At 36.7% G+C, this 25,845-nt stretch overlaps 1 protein-coding gene and 1 non-coding gene across 3 annotated transcripts; both read left to right on the top strand.

The window, feature by feature from the left end:
- Window positions 1-862: 862 nt before the first annotated feature.
- LOC137399817 (centrosomal protein of 78 kDa-like) lies at window positions 863-25,748 on the top strand. Of its 2 annotated transcripts, XM_068086049.1 has the most exons (15): window positions 863-1,046; window positions 1,429-1,538; window positions 1,776-1,963; window positions 2,781-2,850; window positions 3,626-3,729; window positions 8,704-8,878; window positions 9,399-9,577; window positions 10,651-10,725; window positions 11,075-11,247; window positions 12,120-12,294; window positions 13,473-13,693; window positions 14,281-14,409; window positions 17,183-17,345; window positions 21,868-21,881; window positions 25,072-25,286. In XM_068086049.1, exons 1-15 carry the CDS (start codon window positions 865-867, stop codon window positions 25,157-25,159), a joined length of 2,046 nt encoding a protein of 681 aa, XP_067942150.1. In that variant the 5' UTR covers window positions 863-864; the 3' UTR covers window positions 25,160-25,286. The 2 variants fall into 2 exon arrangements, with proteins under 2 accessions (XP_067942150.1, XP_067942149.1); XM_068086048.1 differs by lacking the exon at window positions 21,868-21,881 and having other exon boundaries at window positions 25,072-25,748.
- Trnar-ucu (transfer RNA arginine (anticodon UCU)) lies at window positions 21,553-21,638 on the top strand. The gene is given in 2 exon segments: window positions 21,553-21,589; window positions 21,603-21,638. It is a non-coding gene; the product is annotated as a tRNA-Arg (tRNA).
- Window positions 25,749-25,845: the final 97 nt, after the last annotated feature.

The raw sequence follows: 25,845 nt of genomic DNA on the forward strand, positions 1-25,845 counted from the left end.
ATATTCGCAAACTAAATTATTCATGGATGAACACATTCACGAATAAAATAATCCGTGAAAGCAGCTAGCATTAGAGTAAAACCTTCACGTGCCTATACCACGTGTTTAGGTATCTATTTAGCTAGGAAATTTATGTCGATCATGCTAAACTATAAAGGTTTGATCGAATCCAGAAGTTTTTATGAATATTTATCGATTTGGAGGCTTTTGGTAAACCAACAACTTGTGGTAAGTTAGGAGTTTTTACAATGTAAAGGACTGCAGGAGAGATTTTTGCGATGATGACGCCATGCCGAATTCCAAAGATTGTGTCGCAAACAACACAATCGACATAACAAGCCCCACCCATATATATGTGAAGTAGCCTAGCTTTTTAGGGACGGAAGTTGAGGATGTGAGTCCGATCTAGAACTATAGAGATGGGTGTCTCAAAACCCATTATTTTTTAAATCCAGCCTTCAAAATAATGTCTTTTTTTAAAATGTAGATAAGCTATTTAACTATTTAATAAGCTCCTAGCTTGTTACAGGATGTTTAATAGACTGCACTCTGAGAAAATTGAGCTCAAAAAGCGCTATAACAGCGCTAGCTTGTGATAAAATAGCAAGCTAGCTTTATTATTAATACTTTGTTATTAAAACGTTGTTTTGTACACAATATTTATTTTGAGTAGAAAATCGGAATCAAATGTGTTGATTACCTGTGAACAAACAATGAAAGCTGTTCGTGGCAGTTATGCTTTAAAACAAAGACTTTTTTGCATATACATCAGTATTATAGGTTGAGTAGACGACTTACACGTAGATTGCAGCTGTTAATAAATCTGACTTGGTACATGTGTATGTTACATGGTAGAGAGGAATGATGCCTCACTCATACCATAAGGGTCGTACGGGCATAGAAACTGTGCATGAAAGAGGCCAAGGAGCACATCAGTTTGGACTTTACTATGACAACCTCTGCGCACTGCAGAGCTCAGTACCATTGACCAATGTCAAGGCTTGCCTGGATCAAAATATTCTCCAGATCAACGCTGACAAAATTCGGTATGTCTCATTCAATCTTTGTTACGTTCACAAGTAGTATGCTGATACGAAATCTCTCAACCATTGCACATAGAGGCTTCAGCTTTATGATGAATTGATGTATTTTACTCAACTAGAAGCCTTATTTATCAAACCAGCTTCTCTAGATTTGGTTGCTATAGTTCTCTTGTGTCAGTGGAAATGCTTACCTTTTTATTCACCCCTCGACGTGCCTTTATTATTGTCAGGCTCACTGATTGGACACCTTATTATTGTCAGGCTCACTGATTGGACACCTTATTATTGTCAGGCTCACTGATTGGTCACCTTGTTATTGTCAGGCTCACTGATTGGTCACCTTATTATTGTCAGGCTCACTGATTGGTCACCTTGTTATTGTCAGGCTCACTGATTGGACACCAATATTGAAGGCTCTGAGGATCAATAAGAGCCTTCAGAAGGTGTCAATATATTCACATTATGAGGCAGAACAAGAACCAATGCAGACTACAGGTATTTATGTGACCAAGACATGGAGAAATATTATTCCTTGCGATTGGTTCTTATCTATGACAAAGCAGCTGTCAAATCTGTTTCAAAAGCTGTTTACATCAAACGATATTTCTGAGTTTCATCTTTAGCCATATAATGATTGCACCAGTGATAGGAATAGAATCTTTACTCATCTGCTGCCGTCTAATGAAGGATGTGGGTAGAATATTACGTTCCCTAAGCTCTCTCTCCTCCCAGGGTCCCGCACACCGAGCATGCAGTCACATACTCCAAGCAAGCAAAAGGTTCCTGCGGCACACTCAAAGGAGATTACATACCAGATCTGTAAAGCTGTCAGAGATTGTCTCACCTGTTCTGAGAGACTACGATGTGTTGAGCTCGAGGGACTCCCTTTTCGGCCTAGAGACATTCACCTATTGGCTAAGGTGAGAGCTTTCCACATTTTAAAGTAGAATTATATCTTTGCCTGATATATAATAATAATAAGTTTTAAATGCTACTAGTTATGTAATAGTAAATTATAAAACATCAAAATGCTCTGGCACTCATTGTTTGTTAATAAAGAATTAAAAATATGGCTCAATAAACGTCGAACTTGGATTTGATACGCAACGCTTGCTTGTTGCTACCACATGCTGCTGCCCACCACCGAAGCATACATCACATGCCTTGCATGAGCTGTCAGAAGTGTGATTTGATGTAATTACCCATTGTGTTAGCGCTAAGAGCTATGGGGACTATGATAACCAACATGACTAACCTAACAGCTGTCAACTTGTCATTCCTTCTGCAAGTAGTTCGGTACTAACTTCTTCACGCTTGGTTTACACCAAAACCAATTATAGATTTTTTTCCACACGAATTGACTGTTTGCTGAGGCAATGGGGCCAGCCTCACCCGATCTCTCGGTTAGTATTTTCCCAGTCATCTAAGTCATATTCTTTTTAAGCTTCTATCTGTACAAAATCTGTGTTCGTTTTTAAGTTCGGTACTCTTATATTCCCTCAAAGACAAGAAAAATGTACTATTTTTCGAAGATCAATAAAATCGAATTATAATAAAAGGACAAATAATAGAAAGTAAAAAATACTGTTCGTATTGTCGAATGATGACTAAATGCCCTAACCTATTTAACGGCGCTTTCATCTATCATCGTGTTTGTTGGAATGAATTGCCGTCGTTAAACCAGGATTACCTGTATTGCTGTTTACAATGTCTAATGACCTTTTCTCTTGTTTGCAGGGTATAATGGAGAGTTGCAGTCTCAAGGAGCTGTCATTGGATAGCAGCTGTGTAGGGGATACTCTCAGCGGTAAGCTTGTTGTTTATGCTTGTTGCATTTAACATAGATAAACTGAAAACTAGATAAAACTAACATAGATAAAATGCTGTTCAGTAAATGGTCTTATCAATAATCAAATATCATTTGGATTAGGAAATAAGTAGCCATTGTTAGCTTTGTAAATTCGGTGCGCATACCTAGAAAATAAGACATCGTGTTACACTTGTCAGTAACAGTTTTGTATTTTTTGTCAAAGTAAATTGACCAATTTCAACTTGAGGTACTGGAGCAAGCAATAATCAGAGTATTCTCTGGCCCATTCCTGTATTGGCAAAAAAGCATTGTCTGGCAGCCCTTGCAAGAAAATAGACTAATTCTTCAGAGGCAGCCATTTTGAATAGTCTAAAAAATAAAGTAGAATAATTGTTGTGCTTTTGAGGCTCACGCCTAAAAGGATCTTTTTCTTGCAGTCAGTCATTTCTATAAGACTAAAAACTATAAGACAGTCATTTCGACAATGACTGTCTTATAGTTTATGCTTCATCGCTGACTTCCACGCAGATCTGTTTTTCAACCTCTTTTGACATTTGTTTGTGTCTCCCTCAACTCCGTGTTACGCTTCACTACATCTTTGTGTCTCAGTTTGGTTCTTCCCTGATTCCTCGCTCCTTCCTAAGGTTTGTAAAAACTAACAAATATAAATAAACATCACACATAAATTGTACAATAATATTTATATTAAATCCCCTTGAGGATATTTCTGTTGTTGTTTCACAGCCCTATACGCTTTTTCGTCTCATTGCAGTGTTGTGCGAAGGCCTGAAGAACGCGAGCACTGTGAACATGATAAATTTGAGTGGCTGCGGGCTGGCTGATGGCTCGATGGAGGTCATCTCAAAGGTCGTCAAGGTAAGCAAGCAAAAGTAGCAATTGAGATAGTCTGGGCTATTTGTGCTAGTCTTTGATTTTTATTTGTTGCCTCTGTTCATGAGTATATTAATACTACATTTCTCTTCTTGCCAACAAATTCATCACATTTACCATACATGATATGATATAAATAGTGTCAGTGTTTGAACTTTTAGTCAATATGTTTTTTATGAAGTCCCTTTCTTTTTTTAGATGCAAAGCAAGTTTTCCTGTAGTAGGCTGTCTCAACCTTATTTCCAAAGGTTTTTTCTAGATTTTTTCAAGAGTCATTCACAAACTACGGGCTTATTAAATCTAAGAACCTAAGGCTTCTTTTTGATTACCTAAAAATGTACCCAAAATAGTCTAAAAAAACTCGTCACCGGCATCTTTCAGATACTTCCTCGTTTACAGAACTAACAAATAATATATTTATTCGTGAGTATTTTGATAGCCTCTAAAAGGATACATGAGCAACTGTCACTGTGAGTTGTTGCATGAGTAACAACAGCTGACAGGGAATCCGAGATTGGTGTGGATTCATTACCACTGCCGTGGCTGCTAGCATTTTAGTTTTCGTCTTCTTTTCTATGTTCTTTTTCGTATGTAGATTCAGTTTACTTGGAAATATTTATAAATTCTGTCACACGTTTAATTACCGCTGTACACAATTTATTAAAAAATTAATAGATTTTTTAGGAGACGAAAGAATTTCAAGATAGGCTTGAATAGACATCAATTTTCAAGTATCAAACACTTCTGCATTGAATTGCAAATATCTTAATTAAATTAGGCTTAAAAAGTCCACTAGCTCCAAAATAATGTCAACGTGACAAGCGGTCAGAAAGCACACACTCCAACACACTGTAAATGGCCTACCACGAGCACCAGCGTGGGTAAGCGTAGGGAATCATATGTCTTATGAATTATAAGACATGATATCTATTCCTACCTTAGTTAAATGAATTATAACATCTTAATGGCACTTTAACTTGAGATATATATTCCTCCCTTAGTTAAATGAATTATAACATATTAATCGCACTTTAACTTGAGATATATATTCCTACCTTAATTAAATGAATTATAACATCTTAATAGCACTTTAATTTGAGATATCTATTCCTCTCTTAGTTAAATGAATTATAACATATTAATTGCACTTTAACTTGAGATATATATTCCTACCTTAGTTAAATGAATTATAACATATTAATAGCACTTTAACTTGAGATATATATTCCTACCTTAGTTAAATGAATTATAACATCTTAATAGCACTTTAACTTGAGATATATATTCCTACCTTAGTTAAATGAATTATAACATCTTAATAGCACTTTAACTTGAGATATATATTCCTACCTTAGTTAAATGAATTATAACATCTTAATAGCACTTTAACTTGAGATATATATTCCTCTCTTAGTTAAATGAATTATAACATCTTAATAGCACTTTAACTTGAGATATATATTCCTACCTTAGTTAAATGAATTATAACATCTTAATAGCACTTTAACTTGAGATATATATTCCTCCCTTAGTTAAATGAATTATAACATCTTAATGGCACTTTAACTTGAGATATATATTCCTACCTTAGTTAAATGAATTATAACATCTTAATGGCACTTTAACTTGAGATATATATTCCTACCTTAGTTAAATGAATTATAACATATTAATAGCACTTTAACTTGAGATATATATTCCTCCCTTAGTTAAATGAATTATAACATCTTAATAGCACTTTAACTTGAGATATATATTCCTACCTTAGTTAAATGAATTATAACATCTTAATAGCACTTTAACTTGAGATATCTATTCCTACCTTAGTTAAATGAATTATAACATATTAATAGCACTTTAACTTGAGATATTTATTCCTCCCTTAGTTAAATGAATTATAACATCTTAATAGCACTTTAACTTGAGATATATATTCCTACCTTAGTTAAATGAATTATAACATCTTAATAGCACTTTAACTTGAGATATATATTCCTACCTTAGTTAAATGAATTATAACATCTTAATAGCACTTTAACTTGAGATATATATTCCTACCTTAGTTAAATGAATTATAACATCTTAATAGCACTTTAACTTGAGATATGTATTCCTACCTTAGTTAAATGAATTATAACATCTTAATAGCACTTTAACTTGAGATATATATTCCTACCTTAGTTAAATGAATTATAACATATTAATAGCACTTTAACTTGAGATATTTATTCCTCCCTTAGTTAAATGAATTATAACATCTTAATAGCACTTTAACTTGAGATATATATTCCTACCTTAGTTAAATGAATTATAACATCTTAATAGCACTTTAACTTGAGATATATATTCCTACCTTAGTTAAATGAATTATAACATCTTAATAGCACTTTAACTTGAGATATATATTCCTACCTTAGTTAAATGAATTATAACATCTTAATGGCACTTTAACTTGAGATATATATTCCTACCTCAGTTAAATGAATTATAACATCTTAATAGCACTAACTTGAGATATTTATTCCTACCCTAGTTATAGTCATTTTGCTGTAAAAAGTATTGTTTTGCTTTAATACTACTGAATAGTTAGTAGAATTAATAAAACTTTCTTCAAGGTTGACTTGCAACAAAATGCGCATTACAGTTATTTGGTATCAAAAGATTCTCCATGTCTTACTCTGTTGTGTTGTAGGTGCAAAATATGTGGGAATGTGATTACAAGTTCTTAAAAGATCAAAAACGAACAGTTTGTTGCAGCCACACGAGACCGCCGTAGTTTGGATTCTCTTTCCAAAATGGCTCAAATGGGACGTAGTTGTTACAAGATGGTTTCTGTTTACACTTTCATGCAACCTCATTCATCAAAATATTTTCACAAATATACTTCACGCATTCAATAAAACTATGTCTGTTATTCTTACGCGTCTATTTTATCGTCATTGTAATGCTGTCACTTTTAGCACTGATATCTTACAACTTACCGTAAAAATTTGTTTAGTTTTTTACCCTTAGCTCGAAGGAATACATATCATTGTCTGATAATCATGACGAGCCTGTTGGTCACCTGTGATAATCGAAAAGTGCTGCAGAAATTATTTGCGAAGTATTGGGTCACATGATTAGATTACGATTTGACAATTAGATCAAGCCGAAACAAAACTGTAAAGGAGCGAGCATCTATATTTGATACGGGGTCTTCGGTAAAACCCGAAGTGTTTGTCATAAACTAGTGCTACGAGAAGTTTTATATTGAGCCTTTTATTGGGCTTTCAATTCACATGAGAACATCACGTGACAAGACAATAACCAATAACCAACTGTAATGACTAAGTCAAAGAAATAAACAGATTCCAATCTACGGCGGCTTTTCGTTTTTGAACTTTTAAGAGCTTGTAATCACATTTCCACATATTTTGCACCTACAACACAACAGAGTAAGACATGGTGAATCTTTTGATACCAAATAACTGTAATGTGAATTTTGTTGCAAGTCAACCTTTAAGAACTGTCACTGACAGTCATCTGTGATAGGTATTCACTCTTTAAAAAGAATCTGTCAGTTTTTATTTGATAAATTAAAGGCACGTCGTGTTTATTGACTTAATATTAGGTTAAACTCCTATTTCTCATCCCTTCTCAGACCTCCAGCCATTTCATGTTTTGTTTTGTCATCATTTTGTGAAGAGTGGGCTTCATAGGAAATCAGTGATGGTGGATAAACCAAACATATATAATATTGTGATTTGTGTTCAAAAATATTTTATGAAAGACTAAATAGTTTTGCTTGTCGAAAGGTTTTCCAGTTGTGTGTTGAACACTTTTATCAGGATTTCATATCAAATATACTATATTTCGCATAGCAAACCTCTTAAGCTCGGAGTAACAAATGTATTATATATCTCATGGCAAAAAACACTTATCTAATCCAAGGAAAACTGTCATTTTAAAAAACTAGTATCGATCCAACTAAAATTAGTGTCTGATAGTGTCTAATAATTTTATCCATTCACTTGGAGAGGGTGCCAAATTTTGATAAATAATAGAGGACATTTTCTTATAAGCTCAGAATGTACTCGCATTTAAAAGGAATTTTGCTAGCTGTTGTCAAGCTTTTAGCTGATGCCCATAAGTAACATTAACATAGCTACATTTTAGATTGTTCCAATTTTCAAAAGCACCATATGGCTGACATATGGTATATCAAGTCTTGACTGGTCATCTTTAACAAGTTGTTTATGATGTTGATGATATATCGGCATACATATATATATCAGATATATATATACAGATATACATATATATATATATATATATATATATCTGATATGTATGCCAATATATATATCAGCATTATAAACAACTTGTAAAAGATCACCAGTCAAGACTTGACATACCATATTTCAGCCATATGGTGCTTTGTATATATTATATATCCGATATATATGCCGAAATATATATCGGCATATATATCGGCATATGTGCCTCGTGCTATATACATGATATATAGCATGAGGCATATATATTTATGTATATAATATATATATATATTTTATATATAGCACGAGGGTAACATAATAATTGGTCTGCTTAGTGTCTTTCCAATCAGGGCTTTATTTTTCAGATGATTTTTTTTAAAGACGTAATCAGTCATTTTACTGTCCCAGAGTAGGGTTGGTTTAAAGATGTTATCAGTCATTTTACTGTTCCAGAGTAGGGTCGGTTTAAAGACGTTATCAGTCATTTTACTGTTCCAGAGTAGGGTTGGTTATCAGTCATTTTACTGTCCCAGAGTAGGGAGGTTATCAGTCATTTTACTGTTCCCGAGTAGGGTTGGTTATCAGTCATTTCACTGTTCCAGAGTAGGGTTGGTTTTAAAATCATTTCCTGACTATTAGTCAATATTTGTATACTCCTGTTTGCTTTTAGACAGCTTTTGATTTCTCTTTGACCTTTCTTTAGCATCAAGCTATCATGAGGCACAGTGAAGCATGGAAAAGCAGCCTAAGGTACCGAGCTCCTGACCTTGACTGCATGCCGGGGCTCCGGAGGATAACTCTCAACAGGAACCCATTGCTAGGTGATGATGCTGCCAAGGCAATTGCTGACGCGCTCAAGGATGATTTATGGCTCAAAGGTGCTCATCCAAGTCATATTCAAATTAGCGTTTTATTCATATAACTGCTCTGTTTTAGTTGGTTTTCTATTCTACCAGAAAGTATATTCTAACTTTATGGACCATTCTGGCTTGGTGGTCTGTTCTAGCTTGCTTGACTGTTCCAACGTTACGGTTTTTTTACAGCATGGTGGTATATTCTAATAAAACAATACATTTTAATTGGCCGTTTTATTTCACAAGGTGTGTCATCATAATGAAATGGAATTTAATAGGTAGGTCTATTATAATAGGCTCACCTATTTTGATCGGCTCATTTACCATAACAAAGTATTTAATTTAATTCACTGATTTCCTTTACCATAGTGTTTTGTTATAGTAGTCTAGTCTAATTCTAGCTTGTAGGTCTTTCAAATAAAATGATCGACGGCTAACGTACTTGTTAGTCAGGTGGCACATTAGTGATCTCACTTTTACAAACAGCTTTTTTGATTTTATTAACAAGTTATTAATAATTCTATGTTCTTGTCTTTTCAACTAGCCGTTGATTTACAAGAGTGCGGACTGACAGATGCGGGCGCTGAATATTTGCTAAACGCTCTGAGGCTAAACAGCACACTATTAATAATGGACATTAGAGGCAACCACATGGTCAGCAGATCGTTGGTGGAGAGGGTCATACAGCAAGTCATGATAAACAGTGACAACAAATCAACACAGGTAGCTCGTACTTCCTCTCTAGCCATATCTTCTTCAGACTCATGAGTTGTCTCATTAGTTCTGCTGTAGTTTCCTGGTTCACATTCATATCTGTACCAGATGTAACTGTATAGGATGAAATAGCTAGCAAATTAAGTAACTCCTAGCCTCTATATGCAACATCACTAACTAATGAAGCGCGAGCTTTCTGTGACACCTCAGTAGTTACATCTCATTACTTGTAATAAGTGTTTATTATATCAATTTTGGCCTTAATTACTTTCCATTGGTATATTTTACACTTTCGTTTAAAGGACCTGTTGGAGCAAGGTGAGGTGGAACAATCAGTCAATGCCGTGCTATGTAACATTCTTTTACATGTGTTCACCAAACTTCGGGTCATTTCAAATATCAGTCTACTTGAGACTGGCATATTCTACTTGAAAAACATCTGTGTTTTAGAACATTTGCATAGCCCTGCAAGGTTTTCTTGAAGGATGATAGTATAATGATTATTGTAGGCACAGGCTTATGCAGGTGTACAATAATGTAGGTGTATGTATGATAATACTGTGTGATAATCTATATATATATATATATTTCTCAAAGTATGTCATCCGTGTGTCGTATGTCTGTCTGCATTCCGGCTATAGCTATTATTAGAATAACTGCAGCTAGACAACAATGCTGATGCAATGTCACGGAATACCGTCATTAGAAGCCTAGCAGCTTACTGCAATTTTCCATTGACAATGTGCCAGGCTAATAGCTTGAAAGTTACAGTTGTTTGACAAAGTTTTAAAACCTTTACAGTTGTCTTCATTTTTCTCTTAATTTATTTCAACTACACAAAACACTTCTCTCATGATATGTAGTTTGAAAGTTAGAATGGTAAATGTTGTTTTATATTAAATACAAATCAATTTTCTGTCCAGACTTTTTTATTACACGGGCAATGCCGGGTGGTACAGCTAGTAGATGTATAAATGCACTTTGGAAAAATCAAAGAAGAAGCATGCATTATTAATATACATTCTAGCTTACAGCCATTTGAAAGTGTTTCATTACAAATTAATTGATATCTGCTGTTGCAGTTTTCATGGCTGCCAGTGGATGGCACAAGACAAAAGACCAGCATGATAAGATCATCCAGTCAAAAGCTAACAAAGGTAAACAACCTGATTGACCGTCTAGCTGTTCTCAAAAAGTGTTTTTATGGTGAACTTTACTTCTCTAGTTCCATGTGGAGTGGTTGTCATTTCAAGCTGTATAGTGATACATTCATATAATGTATAGGTAACAATTGGTTACCATGCTAGGCTGAGAGACCAAAGTGCGAGGTCGAAGCTCAACAATGGATGGTTAAGTTGAACTATGGAACTTCTACTTGCTCTGGTTTGTCTCAATGTCGATTTAGATCTATCCCTCCAACCCTGATCTTGGTTGCTCGCTGACCCTGGTTGCTCTCTCACATTTTTCCATGTCGCGCATCAGCCTTGACCTTTGCCTTTCTTGCAGAAGTCACCACCAAAGTTTATAACCCATGCCAAGTCCAAAACTCTTGTCATCTCTCCTTCATGTAAAAGGTTGGCCGCGGCAGCTGCGAGTCCACCAGTAACTTCTAAGAATATACCCAAACAGAGAGGCCTTCCCTGGAGGACAGCTGAGAGAGCAAGCATCCATAAACCTGTGTGAGTTACAAAGGATAACGGTCTTTATTTCGTAGCTTTCATTATGGACCATCTACAGGAGGCGTAATCTTGTATTGAAATAACCTGTTTCCTTTATGCCTGAAGAATTCTGTTAAAACAATAATAATTGTGTCGTTTTCTATTTTATCCTTTTTGCGGCTGGTTGATGATTTCCTCTTTTAGAGGAATGATAGCTACTCAGTAAGGTTAGTTTGGCCAACACACCGGCTGGTTTGGAGCCCTTGACAGAAGACGATCTTGTCTCTTTTGAATATTTCTCAGTGGCATTTAGGCTAGGCAATTTGTAGAAGTATCGACAGCGAATACTTGTAGCTAGAGCTTCGCGATATGGCGATTTAATTGTTTGGTGGCGATTTTGAAGGTAGACGATATGAAAATCACCACCATTTGAAGAGATATCGCCAATCGTATAAAGGATATAATCGTGTAATGGTGATTAATGTCACACCTGACATCTTTCAGAGTGAGCGATACTGGAACTAAAACGCACAGGCCTTCTAGTCTTATAATATGCTCATTCCGTGGTCTTCCACACATACAGCCATTCATGAAATAAACGTTTCTAATTATCATGAACACGTTTCAACAGATCAACAGTTTCTTTTCAAGTTAACTCAAGTTTTCAAGTCAATTCACAAGATTTTTGTACATAATAATAATGGAATCACAATTTATTGCGATTCGTCTATAAATTAACGATTCGCGATATAACGCGGTTCGATATTGCAAACATGCAATATCGAATTGTCTGATGATTTTTAGACATCGTGAAGCTCTACTTGTAGTTTAGGATTAAATTTGGTTTTCTTGATGGTGTAGTAACTGCTAATAACTCTACGTATGCTCCCTAGCGAGGAAGGAGACCATCGTAACACAAACAGTATTCAGAGAATTCATCTCCATAATGATGAGAACGATGATGGTAGCCTAAATTCTGAAAGGAGTTTTATAAAGGATTTGACAAACTCCTCCGAGAAGAATCACTCAATCGACCGAGAGACTTTGGCTATACTAAAAGACCTGCAGGTATGTGCAATTCATTGCTGACACCTTTATGCAAGTGTCTGTTTTTAGCACTGGCGTTGTGCGTTGGACACTTCACTTTGCAGCTGAAATGTGACTCCATGCAATATGGCTCACTGCTGGTAAAATAAATGTTTTGAGAAGATATAGGTGAAGGTTGAGAGGATACAGGTGAAGGTTGAGAGGATATAGGTGAAGGTTGAGAGGATATAGGTGAAGGTTGAGAGGATATAGGTGAAGGTTGAGAGGATACAGGTGAGGGTTGAGAGGATATAGGTGAAGGTTGAGAGGATATAGGTGAAGGTTGAGAGGATATAGGTGAAGGTTGAGAGGATACAGGTGAGGATTGGGAGGATATAGGTGAAGGTTGAGAGGATACAGGTGAGGGTTGAGAGGATATAGGTGAAGGTTGAGAGGATACAGGTGAGGGTTGAGAGGATATAGGTGAAGGTTGAGAGGATACAGGTGAGGGTTGAGAGGATATAGGTGAAGGTTGAGAAGATATAGGTGAAGGTTGAGAGGATATAGGTGAAGGTTGAAAAGATATAGGGTAAGGTTGAGAGGATACAGGTGAGGGTTGAGAAGATATAGGTGAGGGTTGAGAGGATATAGGTGAAGGTTGAGAGGATATAGGTGAAGGTTGAGAGTTTAGTTTAGGGAGTAAGGAGTATGGGTTTAGGCTTGTTTAGTCTATAAACTTGGAGTTATCTTCTATATGACACATTAGCGATAGGCTAATGTGGCATATAATAATTACTCTGTGCGACACAATAATTACTCTATGAAAGACTGGTGGGAACTAATCCAATTACGTTTAGTACACACTAGATATGTTTGTTTTAAGGCAAGCATTCGATTATCATAGCCTACAAACATGAGCTATTTATAAAGATATTCACCACATCTCTGGATGTTGCATTGGCATGCACGCCCTTCTTACTGTGCCCTTCTCACTGTCAACTGACTACCCCAGTTATATATTCTAGTTGTATACGCCAGTTGTATACATCTTGTGGGTTGTGCTAATGTGTTTTTGATTGTTTCACTCTACCTTATGTTATCATTACAAGAACTACTAAATCTAAGGACAACTTGTATATTTAAGGGATCGGTAAGTGCACAAAATATGACTAGCTTTTCCAGCTATGTTTTTATTTATCGGTCACCTCTATCTTTTGCAGGCAGAGAATATTTCTCTCAAGAGGCGGCTGGCCGAGGAGTCTACAGCCAGACTCGCCGCCGAAGATAGGGCACTCGAATCAGCGAGAGAGAATCGTCACTTGCAGCTAAAGCTAAGGAAGGCTGCTCTGACTGACAGCGGAGCTGACGAGGAGTTGCTAAGTCATATCGAGGCAGCGTTTAACAAATTTAACCAATTTTTGGATTTGGTTAGGGACACTGGGTATGTTGTGATCGGAGCATTTTTAGTCACACAATAATAGCTTTTGAATGTTATACAGAGACCAGCTGTGCTACCCGGCGTTGAATGGGTATTAAAAATCAGCTTATAAACAATAAAAGGTAATGAGAGCTGCCTGCCACTTGCTATTAGCCTGGCACATTGCCAATGGATAATTTGAGTAAGCTTACTAATAAGAGCTACCGCTTCTCATGACGTTACGCTATCACCGTATGTCGGGACGGAGAGCGGTAGCGTATTTGCTCCCATATAGCAACATAAATCATCAAGTGAACACATCAACCTCATGTGGCTGAATTGGTAAGATGTCCATCTGGTGAACTGAAGGGTTCGAGTTCAAATGTTCTGCAATACGGATTGTTTATTCCAAGATTTTAATAGCTATAGATGGAACTACACACATACCCACATACACACAAACTTTAAGAAATAATGTACATGTATATATACGTACATAGATTAAATTTCCCTTGTCAACTAACACTTACCGATTGATGCTATCCACATATGCTCTATCAATAAACACCTGTTGTAATTTGTTGTGCTATCTGTTGTACCTGCTATTGTAGTCTTGGGCACCTCATACAGGAAGCAGGTCTCGACACATTTGCGGGCACATCCTCACCTATCCCATCTCCGTCCCGTCGCACTGAGCCAAACAGTTTTACGAGCAGGACTTCAAGTTTCAAGGATGAAGGGTGGGTCTAATGTAGGACTTATACGGCATTTATTTTTACTAAGCCTCTTCTCTCGTTCTAATCACAAAAAATGCAGTTAAATCTCGGCTAAGGTTCTCCTTATTTAACATCCTCCCAAGTTAACATTCTTTTCAGTAAGTATTCTCCTAGGTCTTTATATTTCTAAGTTAATCTCCTTCCAAGTTAACACCTACCTAATCCACATCCTTTACATGTTCCTAACGGAATATTCTCTTAAGTTACCATCTTCTTAAAGGTTGACTTGCAACAAAATTCACATTACAGTTATTTGGTATCAAAAGATTCACCATGTCTTACTCTGCTGTATTGTAGGTGCAACATTTGTGGAAATGTGATTACAAGCTCTTAAAAGCTCAAAAACGAACAGTTGATCGCAGCCATCATGAAACCGCCGTAGATCGGAATCAGTTTATTTCTTTGACATAGTCATTACATTTGGTTATTGTTTTGTCACGTGATGTTTTCGCGTAAATTGAAAGGCCAATAAAAGACTCAATATAAAACTTCTCGTAGCACTAGTTTATGACAAACACTTCGGGTTTTACCGAAGAGCCCTTACTAAATATAGACGCTCGCTAGTTTACAGTTTTGTTTCAGCTTAGTCTAATCGTCTAGTCGTAATCTGATTATCTAACCCATACTTCCTGCCTAACAACGCGAATAATTTCTGCAGCATTTTTCGACTATCACAGGTCACCAACATGCTCGTCATGTTTATCAGACAATGATATGTACTCCTTCGAGCTAAGGTAAAAAATTAAATTAATTTTCACGGTAGGTTATAAGATTTCAGTGCTGAAAGTGACAGCATTACAATGACGATAAAATAAACGCATAAGAACAATAGACTTGGTTTTATTGAATAAATGAAGTATATTTGTGAAAATATTTTGATGAATGAGGTTGTGTGAAAGTGTAAACAGAAGCCATCTTGTACAACTATGTCGCATTTGAGCCGTTTTGGAAAGAGATTCTAATCTACGGCGGTCTCGTGTGGCTGCGATTTTCTGTTTGTTTTTGAGCTTTTAAGAGCTTGTAATCACATTTCCACATATTTTGCACCTACAACACAACAGAGTAAGACATAGTGAATCTTTTGATATCAAATAACTGTAATGTGAATTTTGTTGCAAGTCAACCTTGAAGTTAACATTTTCCTTGTTTAATGTCAAGGTTAATGTCCTGAGTTAAGGTTCTTTTGAGGTTATGTTCTCCACTATTAACATTTCTAAATTAACATGCTTGTAAGTAAATATCCTTTAAGTTAAGGTTAAGTCAAGGAGGATAGTTCATTAAGTTAATCTACTCCTAATTTAATGCCATAAGTTATTGTTGAGTTGCATCCTTCTATGTTCATGTTTTCCTAAGAGAATGTTCTCCTAAGTTAACATCTGTCTAAGTTGATGCTAAGTTAACGTATAAATCAGCTGATGGCCAAGAAATACGCTAAAGTTTGTTATTGTTAATGTATTTATGCTCAGTTACTGAACAGCGAACCACCATCCCAGTTTCAATTATGGCTCATTCTTTATTTTTATTATGTTATTGAACTAAGGCTCAAGTGAGGTTGCTATTTGGGAGACAGTGCTATGCATTCAAATAATAAACTTTTACTGATACCCGAATGATTTTTGTATTGTTTTTATTTTCACTTTTTATGGTTTGCATTATAAAGCTGTTTTTTTTGTTTGAACAAGCATTCCAATAGGTTGTATTTATTTCTAGAAGAGAATCAGATGATGCTAGGTTCTAATCCTTTTTATAGAAAAGTTGGATGAATTAAAATCCATTTCGGTTAACAATTGTATTTTTGATTCAGGTTGTGAACTTCCATTCAACCAAGATTTCATTTTTTTCAAGTTACAAATTTTTAAGGTGAAAACTTTCTAATCATATATTTTCTATCCATAATGAATTATGGTAAATCTTCAAGTTTATTAGGATACGTGGACCACAAAAATATTCAAGGATCACATTACTAACTAAATAAAAAAACGCTGTCCTCGGCTAATGAAAGGAATGACATAATAATTTTATCAACTTTATCAGTACTAATAATTGTTTTGTTTCTATTTATGATAAAGCCAATTTTAGATTTTCCTTTTTGAGCTTGACTTTTAATTGATTAGTAAATTCACGTGCTGCTGCCTGTACAACTTTCACCGCTAGCTAGGCATAACTTTATATACACACCTATAGCTGACACCTAGAAAAATCACTTGTTTTTATAGTTTCCAAAAATATGGGATAGATATGTTGTATTTGTAATATTTGAGCAAGTATGGCATAGTCACTGAAGAGATCATAGGCGCTGTAAAGATTATAGTCATACATTACATATATAATACCGATGTGTTTATGTAATATAAATTTACAGAGACATTTCAGAGACATTTGCGTACAATACATAGTTACTGCGAAAGCGTTTGCATGCATTATCCATGTATTCATGTATTACAAAAGCATTAAAAAGAAAAGTAAATGTATTTTGTTTGTTACAAAGACTGCTATATTCATTACATATGCACTACAAAGACTTGTATATGCATTACATATGCACTAAAAATCGTAAATGTATTACATGCACTATAAAAGCTAGTATATGTATTGTATATGCACTACAAAAACTCGTATATGCACTACATATGCATTACAAAGACTAATATATGCATTGAAAATGCACTACAAAGACTCATATATGCATTACATACGCCCTACAAACACTAGTACATGCTTTACATGCACACTATAGAGACTCATCCTTGAAGAGAAGGATAGCTTTGCAAAGTGATGACATCATACAACCTGTGCCAATCACCGACCAACCACCAAAGTCCTACGCTGAAATTGTTGCTGGAAACAACATTCAAGCTCTGGCAACTGCGTTGAAAAAGAGCCCAAGTTCCGACAAACAGGTGTGTACTAGTGCATACAGCTTGTGGTGTACTCTAATGTCTACTGCCATGTTCTGTTGCAATCAGTCATTGGTTAATTCCCCTTCACCAAGTTTCCATCAAGCGGTGGCATCTGGTTCTTCTACCAGTTCTGGTCATAAAATTATTTGTTGATGCATTTTTATATTTTGTCATTTTTCATTGGATTAATGTTAGTCTCAGCTCCTCATAATAACTTTTAAAAAGTTAAGCTCTACATCAAGTCCTTGTTGTCCAAAGCTTCAACGGTAGGCTGACAATTTTAATGGCAGGGATTTCCTGCCTAGAATGGATGTGAGCTCTTACAGCTGGTCGACGCATTGTCACTGAAGGAAAAGAAGACTTCTTTCAACCTTTCTTTGATTTAGACAGGTTATCGTCTTTGCTATCTTATGATTGGTCAAATTTTTGTATGCCATTATAAGGGTGACCCGCTGCTCTCTTGTATGCTGTCCGGTTTTATCACTGTTTTACACAAGTTTGCATCATCCATAAGATCGAAACAGGAAAATTCTAGCGAGTTTTGTTACTCATAGTTTTTTACAAAATGTTTCACGCTTGCTAATGCTACACAAGCTATTCCATTTTAAACATTTTGTACACTTTAGTCGTTCCTATTTCAATTTGACGAGACAGGGGTGCACCGCTGAGACCTCTGGCATAGAATTCCTTATCTTTTTTAACAAAGCGCCTAATGTTAATCCATAATCCACGGTAATCTGCGACATCCATTCTACGTCCATTGAAACTTGATAACTCAAGGTGGGTACAACAAAGGTGTGTACTGGTGGAAACAGTGTATGTCCTCCTGCATACCCCGGCTTCATTTATCTTCCGCTTGACATGTTATTATTGCAAAGATTAGCTGAGTTATCATTCTCAGCGCTAATCGCTCCTTCGTTCCTTTCCTCATTTCGTTCTTTACAATCTTTTCATTGTCTCACAGGATCTCATTTGTCATTAAAAGGCCAATGAGAGACCTGGTCAGCATGACAAAGTTTGTTTTTCGTTCAAGTTGCTCTGCTAACTCGGCTACTAGCAACACACAGTTAACATTCGAGTTGCTTTGCTAACTTGGCTACTAGCAACACACAGTTAACATTCAAGTTGCTCTGCTAACTTAGCTACTAGCAACCTACAGTTAACATTCGAGTTACTCTGCTAACTTGGCTACTAGCAACCTACAGTTAACATTCGAATTGCTCTGCTAACTCAGCTACTAGCAACATACAGTTAACATTCGAGTTACTCTGCTAACTTGGCTACTAGCAACCTACAGTTAACATTCGTGTTACTCTGCTAACTCAGCTACTAGCAACATACCGTTAACATTCGAGTTACTCTGCTAACTTAGCTACTAGCAACCTACAGTTAATATTCGAGTTACTCTGCTAACTTGGCTACTAGCAACACACAGTTAACATTCGAGTTACTCTGCTAACTTGGCTACTAGCAACCTACAGTTAACATTCGAGTTGCTCTGCTAAATTAGCTACTAGCAACCTACAGTTAACATTCGAGTTACTCTGCTAACTTGGCTACTAGCAACACACGGTTAACATTCGAATTGCTCTGCTAACTTAGCTACTAGCAACCTACAGTTAACATTCGAGTTGCTTTGCTAACTTGGATACTAGCAACACACAGTTAACATTCGAGTTGCTCTGCTAACTTCGCTACTAGCAACCTACAGTTAACATTCGAGTTACTCTGCTAACTTGGCTACTAGCAACCTACAGTTAACATTCGAGTTGCTCTGCTAACTCAGCTACTAGCAACATACAGTTAACATTCGAGCTACTCTGCTAACTTGGCTACTAGCAACCTACAGTTAACATTCGAGTTGCTCTGCTAACTCAGCTACTAGCAACATACCGTTAACATTCGAGTTACTCTGCTAACTTAGCTACTAGCAACCTACAGTTAACATTCGAATTACTCTGCTAACTTGGCTACTAGCAACACACAGTTAACATTCGAGTTACTCTGCTAACTCGGCTACTAGCAACCTACAGTTAACATTCGAGTTGCTCTGCTAAATTAGCTACTAGCAACCTACAGTTAACATTCGAGTTACTCTGCTAACTTAGCTACTAGCAACCTACAGTTAACATTCGAATTACTCTGCTAACTTGGCTACTAGCAACACACAGTTAACATTCGAGTTACTCTGCTAACTCGGCTACTAGCAACCTACAGTTAACATTCGAGTTGCTCTGCTAAATTAGCTACTAGCAACCTACAGTTAACATTCGAGTTGCTCTGCTAACTTGGCTACTAGCAACACACAGTTAACATTCGAGTTACTCTGCTAACTTGGCTACTAGCAACCTACAGTTAACATTCGAGTTGCTCTGCTAACTCAGCTACTAGCAACATGCCGTTAACATTCGAGTTACTCTGCTAACTTAGCTACTAGCAACCTACCATTAACATTCGAGTTGCTCTGCTAACTTGGCTACTAGCAACCTACAGTTAACATTTGAGTTGCTTTGCTAACTTAGCTACTAGCAACCTACAGTTAATATTCGAGTTACTTTGCTAACTTGGCTACTAGCAACACACAGTTAACATTCGAATTGCTCTGCTAATTTAGCTACTAGCAACCTACCGTTAACATTCGAGTTGCTTTGCTAACTCGGCTACTAGCAACCTACCGTTAACATTCGAGTTGCTCTGCTAACTCAGCTACTAGCAACACACAGTTAACATTCGAGTTGCTCTGCTAACTCAGCTACTAGCAACATACAGTTAACATTCGAGTTACTCTGCTAACTTGGCTACTAGCAACCTACAGTTAACAATCGAGTTGCTTTGCTAACTTGATGATTTTATCGTTGGTTCTGACCGAAATCACGAAATGAACGAAAAACACAGAATTATTCGGGCGAAATTCACAGAATTATCAGAGCTGTGCATGCACACCGAAATCGTCGACGAAACGCTTTTAATTGGCTAAACAAATTATTGGCGAGCATGATTCTCGCAGCTTTCGCAATTTATATAGTCCAAAACACTTAACACGACACGCAAGAAAAATACTGGCGCAATTTGCCACAGGAAATACGATGCAGCTGACTTGATTGCGCTATTGTTGGTTCGTTATCGTTCGAACAGCATGATTACATATCGTTTCTTTTTAATAATAATAATTTTTTTTGCATCTAAAGTTCCGTTGTAAAAAAAGTTACCATCTTTAGCGCAATTAAGTCAGTTGCATCCTATTTACTATGGCAAATCGCGCTAGTATTTTTTGCGTGTCGCGTTATGTGTTTTATACCAAATAAATATCAAAAGCTGCTAGAATCGTGCTCGCTAATAATTTCGGTGTGCATGCACAGCTCTGACAATTCTGTGAATTTCAGCCGAATAATTCTGTGTTTTTCGTTCAATTCATGATTTCGGTTAGAACCAATGATACAATCGTTACGTGTGGCCGTATCTTAACTGTACTGATGGTTGTAGAATTAGCATATATCTTCCACTTTCACTGCATGTTTAAATTTCATTACGTTCTGAACACTCAACTGGTTAGTTCTATTTCCCCACTGGTATCAGTGAGTTACCTTGAAGCAACTCTAATTGTCATTGGCACACAGATATGGCAGATCTACTGAGAAAGGAACAATCATTCTGCCCAGAATTGTTAACAGGTGGCATGTTTTGTCAGAAACCAATGACACCCGCCTACTTTCATAAAGCCTCTATTGTATCACAGCTGCACATGATCTTGCAGTAAATTTCCCTACCAAAAATAATTGATTTTGTCACTTTTCAATGTATTAAATTATGTATTTTTTGCTAATCATCCAAAGAAGAAGCAAATATACAATCAAGTAAACTCTCTGTTGTTTTGACAGTGAGAGGTTTGTAGCAGCAATATGTTAAACAAGATATTGGGAAAAATGTTATACCACATAAAAGCACTCATTTTTTGAAAAAAATACCCAAGGTTGTTTTTTATTCCTTAAACACCTCTTCTGCTCATACTAGTCATTTTTAGAAATGTGAATTTAAAATTAAAAAAGGAATACATATATGAAGCGTTATTTCATGTTATTTGATGCAGAATAAACAGTCTAAACTGCATACACACATATACTAATTTAAAAAGCTTTGGAATTTTGCTAAACCTTGAACGCTGTATGTTTGAAAGTATTACTTTAAATGTTGAACCTTAGACATCGAGGGCTCCGTGGCGCAATGGATAGCGCGTCGGACTTCTAATGGTTAGATGTGATTCGGAGGTTGTGGGTTCGAGTCCCACCGGAGTCGAGTTATGTTTTTCAAAGTTTTGTTTTAATATCTTATGCTGGAAAGTTATACCTATTTTCAAGTGGTCTTGAATATAATAGGTTTGATAGTATTACCATCTCATTACCCAACAGATTTGAGTATGAATAATGTGTGGTCCCCTTCGCTGCCTTTCACCGTCAGCATGTTGACTGAAGCTAGTGCTCTGAACAGCTCTGCTTGAATATTCATTGGACCTTGTGTTTTTTAGCCCAGTAAATCCAGGTAAGGTGTAACCATGCTTTGGTTTAAAGCCCACTCAACTCACATACTCAATTGAGTATCCTATAAGTGCTGAAATGTTGGAAGATGTCTAATTGTATCATTGTAATGTCAAGGTTACTTGTATACCGCTGCCAAATTCAGTTATATCAATTTCATTGATTCTTTACCCGCTGTTAGCTTTATGCTTGCTCATATTTTAATGTTATGCATAGACATCTATGTGCGTAGACATGTACAGACACATGCTTGCAATGTACCAAAAGAATCATTGCTCCAATCACTTTTCGTTACTTTCAATCTCAGCAGTATTTATTGAGGAGCTCTGCTTGCATGCGCTCTCCCTGCAACCTCAGCATTATTACTGCATCTGGTCAGGCACTAGCTACATCACTGTCACGCACCTCTGTTCATGGTTCTCAGGCTCGCTATTCCAGCTCAGATTTGTTTTAGAGATTTGAGCATTTTAGCCTACCACAAATATTTTATAGAATGTCACATAAGACTGCATAAGACGGTGTACAGTGAAATGTAGCGTAAGATGGTTTACGCTAGAGGGTAGTATAAGAAGGTTTACGCTAGAAGGTAGCGTATGATGATTTACACTAGAAGGTAGTGTATGATGGTTTACACTAGAAGGTAGTGTATGATGGTTTACACTAGAAGGTAGTGTAAGATGGTTTACACTAGTAGGTAGCGTATGATGATTTACACTAGAAGGTAGTGTATGATGGTTTACACTAGAAGGTAGTGTAAGATGGTTTACACTACCCTAGGACACTTATATTTCGCTAGTATTTAGTTTCGTGAGTAGCATACAGAGTAAAATTTCGCTGGAACTTAATTTCGCAGCTCTGATGAGTGCGAAAATATAGTGATGTGAAAATAAATGCAGTGGAACAAACATTAGATTCTTCAGGTCCAGTTCACTGGTACGAAATATTTTTCAATTTGGGACTACCGTACTGTTTGGACTATAAACCGCACCTCTGTATAAGCTGCTTGTGCTTTATTTTCCAAAAAACGATAATAAAACAATACATAAGCCGCACCTTACTATAGGCCGCAGAACTAAGGACTGTGCTTTTTAACGTGGTAGCAACTTTGCCATTTAAAACGGAACAGTGCAGAACGGCACAGTTTCGTATTATCCGACGCTTTTTAACTTAGTGCCTAATGGGACAGTATCGTGAGGCATTGATTCGTATTTTCTTTCACAGCTAGAAGTGCACTAATTGGAGATTCCCGTTAGTGCGCCCTAGTGGTGAAAGAAAAAGCCACAGAATAAGCCACAGTGATTAGCCGCACCCTTGTAGGCCTACCTATAAGCCGCATGGCTCAAATCATCAGAAAAAAGTAGCGGCTAATCGTCCGAAAAGTACGGTAGCTTGTATTTGTGAACCGCAGGTAGAAATGTGTAGGCGAGATCAATAATGCAATTTGATCGCTTGCTGCAGTTTGTTTCCTGGACTATCAATGACATCAAGGTCACTGCCGCAGTGACTGATGTTGTACCAATATTAGAATTCAAGTATTTATAGCACGCGGTGCCGCGGTGGCCATGGCTCCATGGCTCCGGGTTGTGATTGCTTTTGGTTGGTAATAAAATTCATCACCACAATAATTATTATTCAATTTTATGACTTTCCCTACCAGACTGTCATCCTCATCAGTTACAAATTCAATGACTAAACTAATATCTTCATCTTCTTCATTTGTCTAGGCTTTTCCAAAAAAGACTTATTATCTTAATTTGTTTTGCCAAGCTGCTCAGTCGGTGTATTAGCTATAATGAGTTTAGCAAAACTTGCCCAATGAGCAACCACACACGAAAATTGCCTGCATTTCTAATATGACGATTTTATTGTGAATATCAATGAAGAAAGCCATTTAATTTCGCGTTTTCGCTCGTTCGTTATGATAGTTTAGTTTCGCTCATGAAATTTTCGCGAGAGGCTGTTGCCGCGAAAACGCAAAAGTTAGATTCCGCGAATACATAAGTGTCCTAGGGTAGTAGGTAGTGTAAGATGGTTTACACTAGAAGGTAGTATAAGATGGTTTTCACTAGTAGGTAGTGTATGATGGTTTACATTAGAAGGTAGTGTATGATGGTTTACACTAGAAGGTAGTGAATGATGGTTTACACTAGAAGGTAGTGTATGATGGTTTACACTAGAAGGTAGTGTATGATGGTTTACATTAGAAGGTAGTGTATGATGGTTTACATTGGAAGGTAGTGTATGATGGTTTACACTAGAAGGTAGTGTGTGATGGGTTACACTAGAAGGTAGTGTAAGATGGTTTACACTAGAAGGTAGTGTATGATGGTTTACACTGGAAGGTAGTGTAAGATGGTTTACACTAGAAGGTAGTATAAGATGGTTTACACTAGTAGGTAGTGTATGATGGTTTACATTAGAAGGTAGTGTATGATGGTTTACACTAGAAGGTAGTGTATGGTGGTTTACACTAGAAGGTAGTGTGTGATGGGTTACACTAGAAGGTAGTGTAAGATGGTTTACACTAGAAGGTAGTATAAGATGATTTACACTAGTAGGTAGTGTAAGATGGTTTACACTAGAAGGTAGTATAAGATGGTTTACACTAGTAGGTAGTGTATGATGGTTTACATTAGAAGGTAGTGTATGATGGTTTACACTAGAAGGTAGTGTGTGATGGGTTACACTAGAAGGTAGTGTAAGATGGTTTACACTAGAAGGTAGTGTGTGATGGGTTACACTAGAAGGTAGTGTATGATGGTTTACACTAGAAGGTAGTGTATGATGGTTTACACTGGAAGGTAGTGTATGATGGTTTACACCAGAAGGTAGTGTGTGATGGGTTACACTAGAAGGTAGTGTAAGATGGTTTACACTAGAAGGTAGTGTGTGATGGGTTACACTAGAAGGTAGTGTATGATGGTTTACACTAGAAGGTAGTGTATGATGGTTTACACTGGAAGGTAGTGTATGATGGTTTACACCAGAAGGTAGTGTGTGATGGTTTACACTAGAAGGTAGTGTGTGATGGTTTACACTAGAAGGTAGTGTAAGATGGTTTACACTAGAAGGTAGTGTATGATGGTTTACACTGCAAAATAGTGTATGCTGGTTCACATTAGAAGGTAGCGTATGCTGGTTTACATTAAAATGTAGCGTATGCTGGTTTACATTAGAAGGTACTATACTTTTAGGTGTCAAGCCCGGCTACAGCAAAGAAGAAGAAGAAAGAAAAGTCAGCAGAGGAAGGGAAACATGGAGTTGCTTCCTCCGAGCTGCTGACTGACACCTATAAGATAGATGCATTTGAGCTAAAGGATGTGTCAGAGTTGGAAATGCCAAAGCTTAGCCCTAGACCAGGATTAGACCTGATGGAGTCAACAGACGTCGATGAACAGCGAGTGTCTGATCCAGCTGATCTACGAGTATCGGAGGACATGATGATTTTGCATTCCGTTGCTTCAACCAATGAGAAGGCGACTGAAGAGGAAGAGCAATATAGTATGGAGGACTTTGCATCACCGACTACATCCGCCTCCAATAGCAACAAGCTTTCTGGAAGTGAGGCGATGCATGATGCTGTGCCACTATCTGAAGCTGACCTATCAGCAATATCGTACTCGGACAGCGATGATCAGACAAAATCAGCAAGAATGAACATAAAGTCTCTGTCGGAGCTTGGGTCAAGCCTAGATGATATCACCATTACAAAAGACACATAACTTCCTCGCTTCTTGCATCCCGGTTTTATTCCGTCCATGAGACATTTTGGAAGTTTTAGTGTGCTGGTGTGTTTTCATAGAAGAAGCATTATATTTACATAAGATTTTGTGGTAAAGCTTTTAGTTTTAATAAATTTTTAGCCAATACATTCCGTATTACTTTAAACAAGACCAAGCATAGACATGAAGATGGACATGAAGGTGTTTAGTGATGTAATCGTTTCTATTGTTTGCTGACTGTTTTGG

Source organism: Watersipora subatra, chromosome 7 (assembly GCF_963576615.1).
Source record: "Watersipora subatra chromosome 7, tzWatSuba1.1, whole genome shotgun sequence".
Classification (NCBI taxonomy): domain Eukaryota; kingdom Metazoa; phylum Bryozoa; class Gymnolaemata; order Cheilostomatida; family Watersiporidae; genus Watersipora; species Watersipora subatra.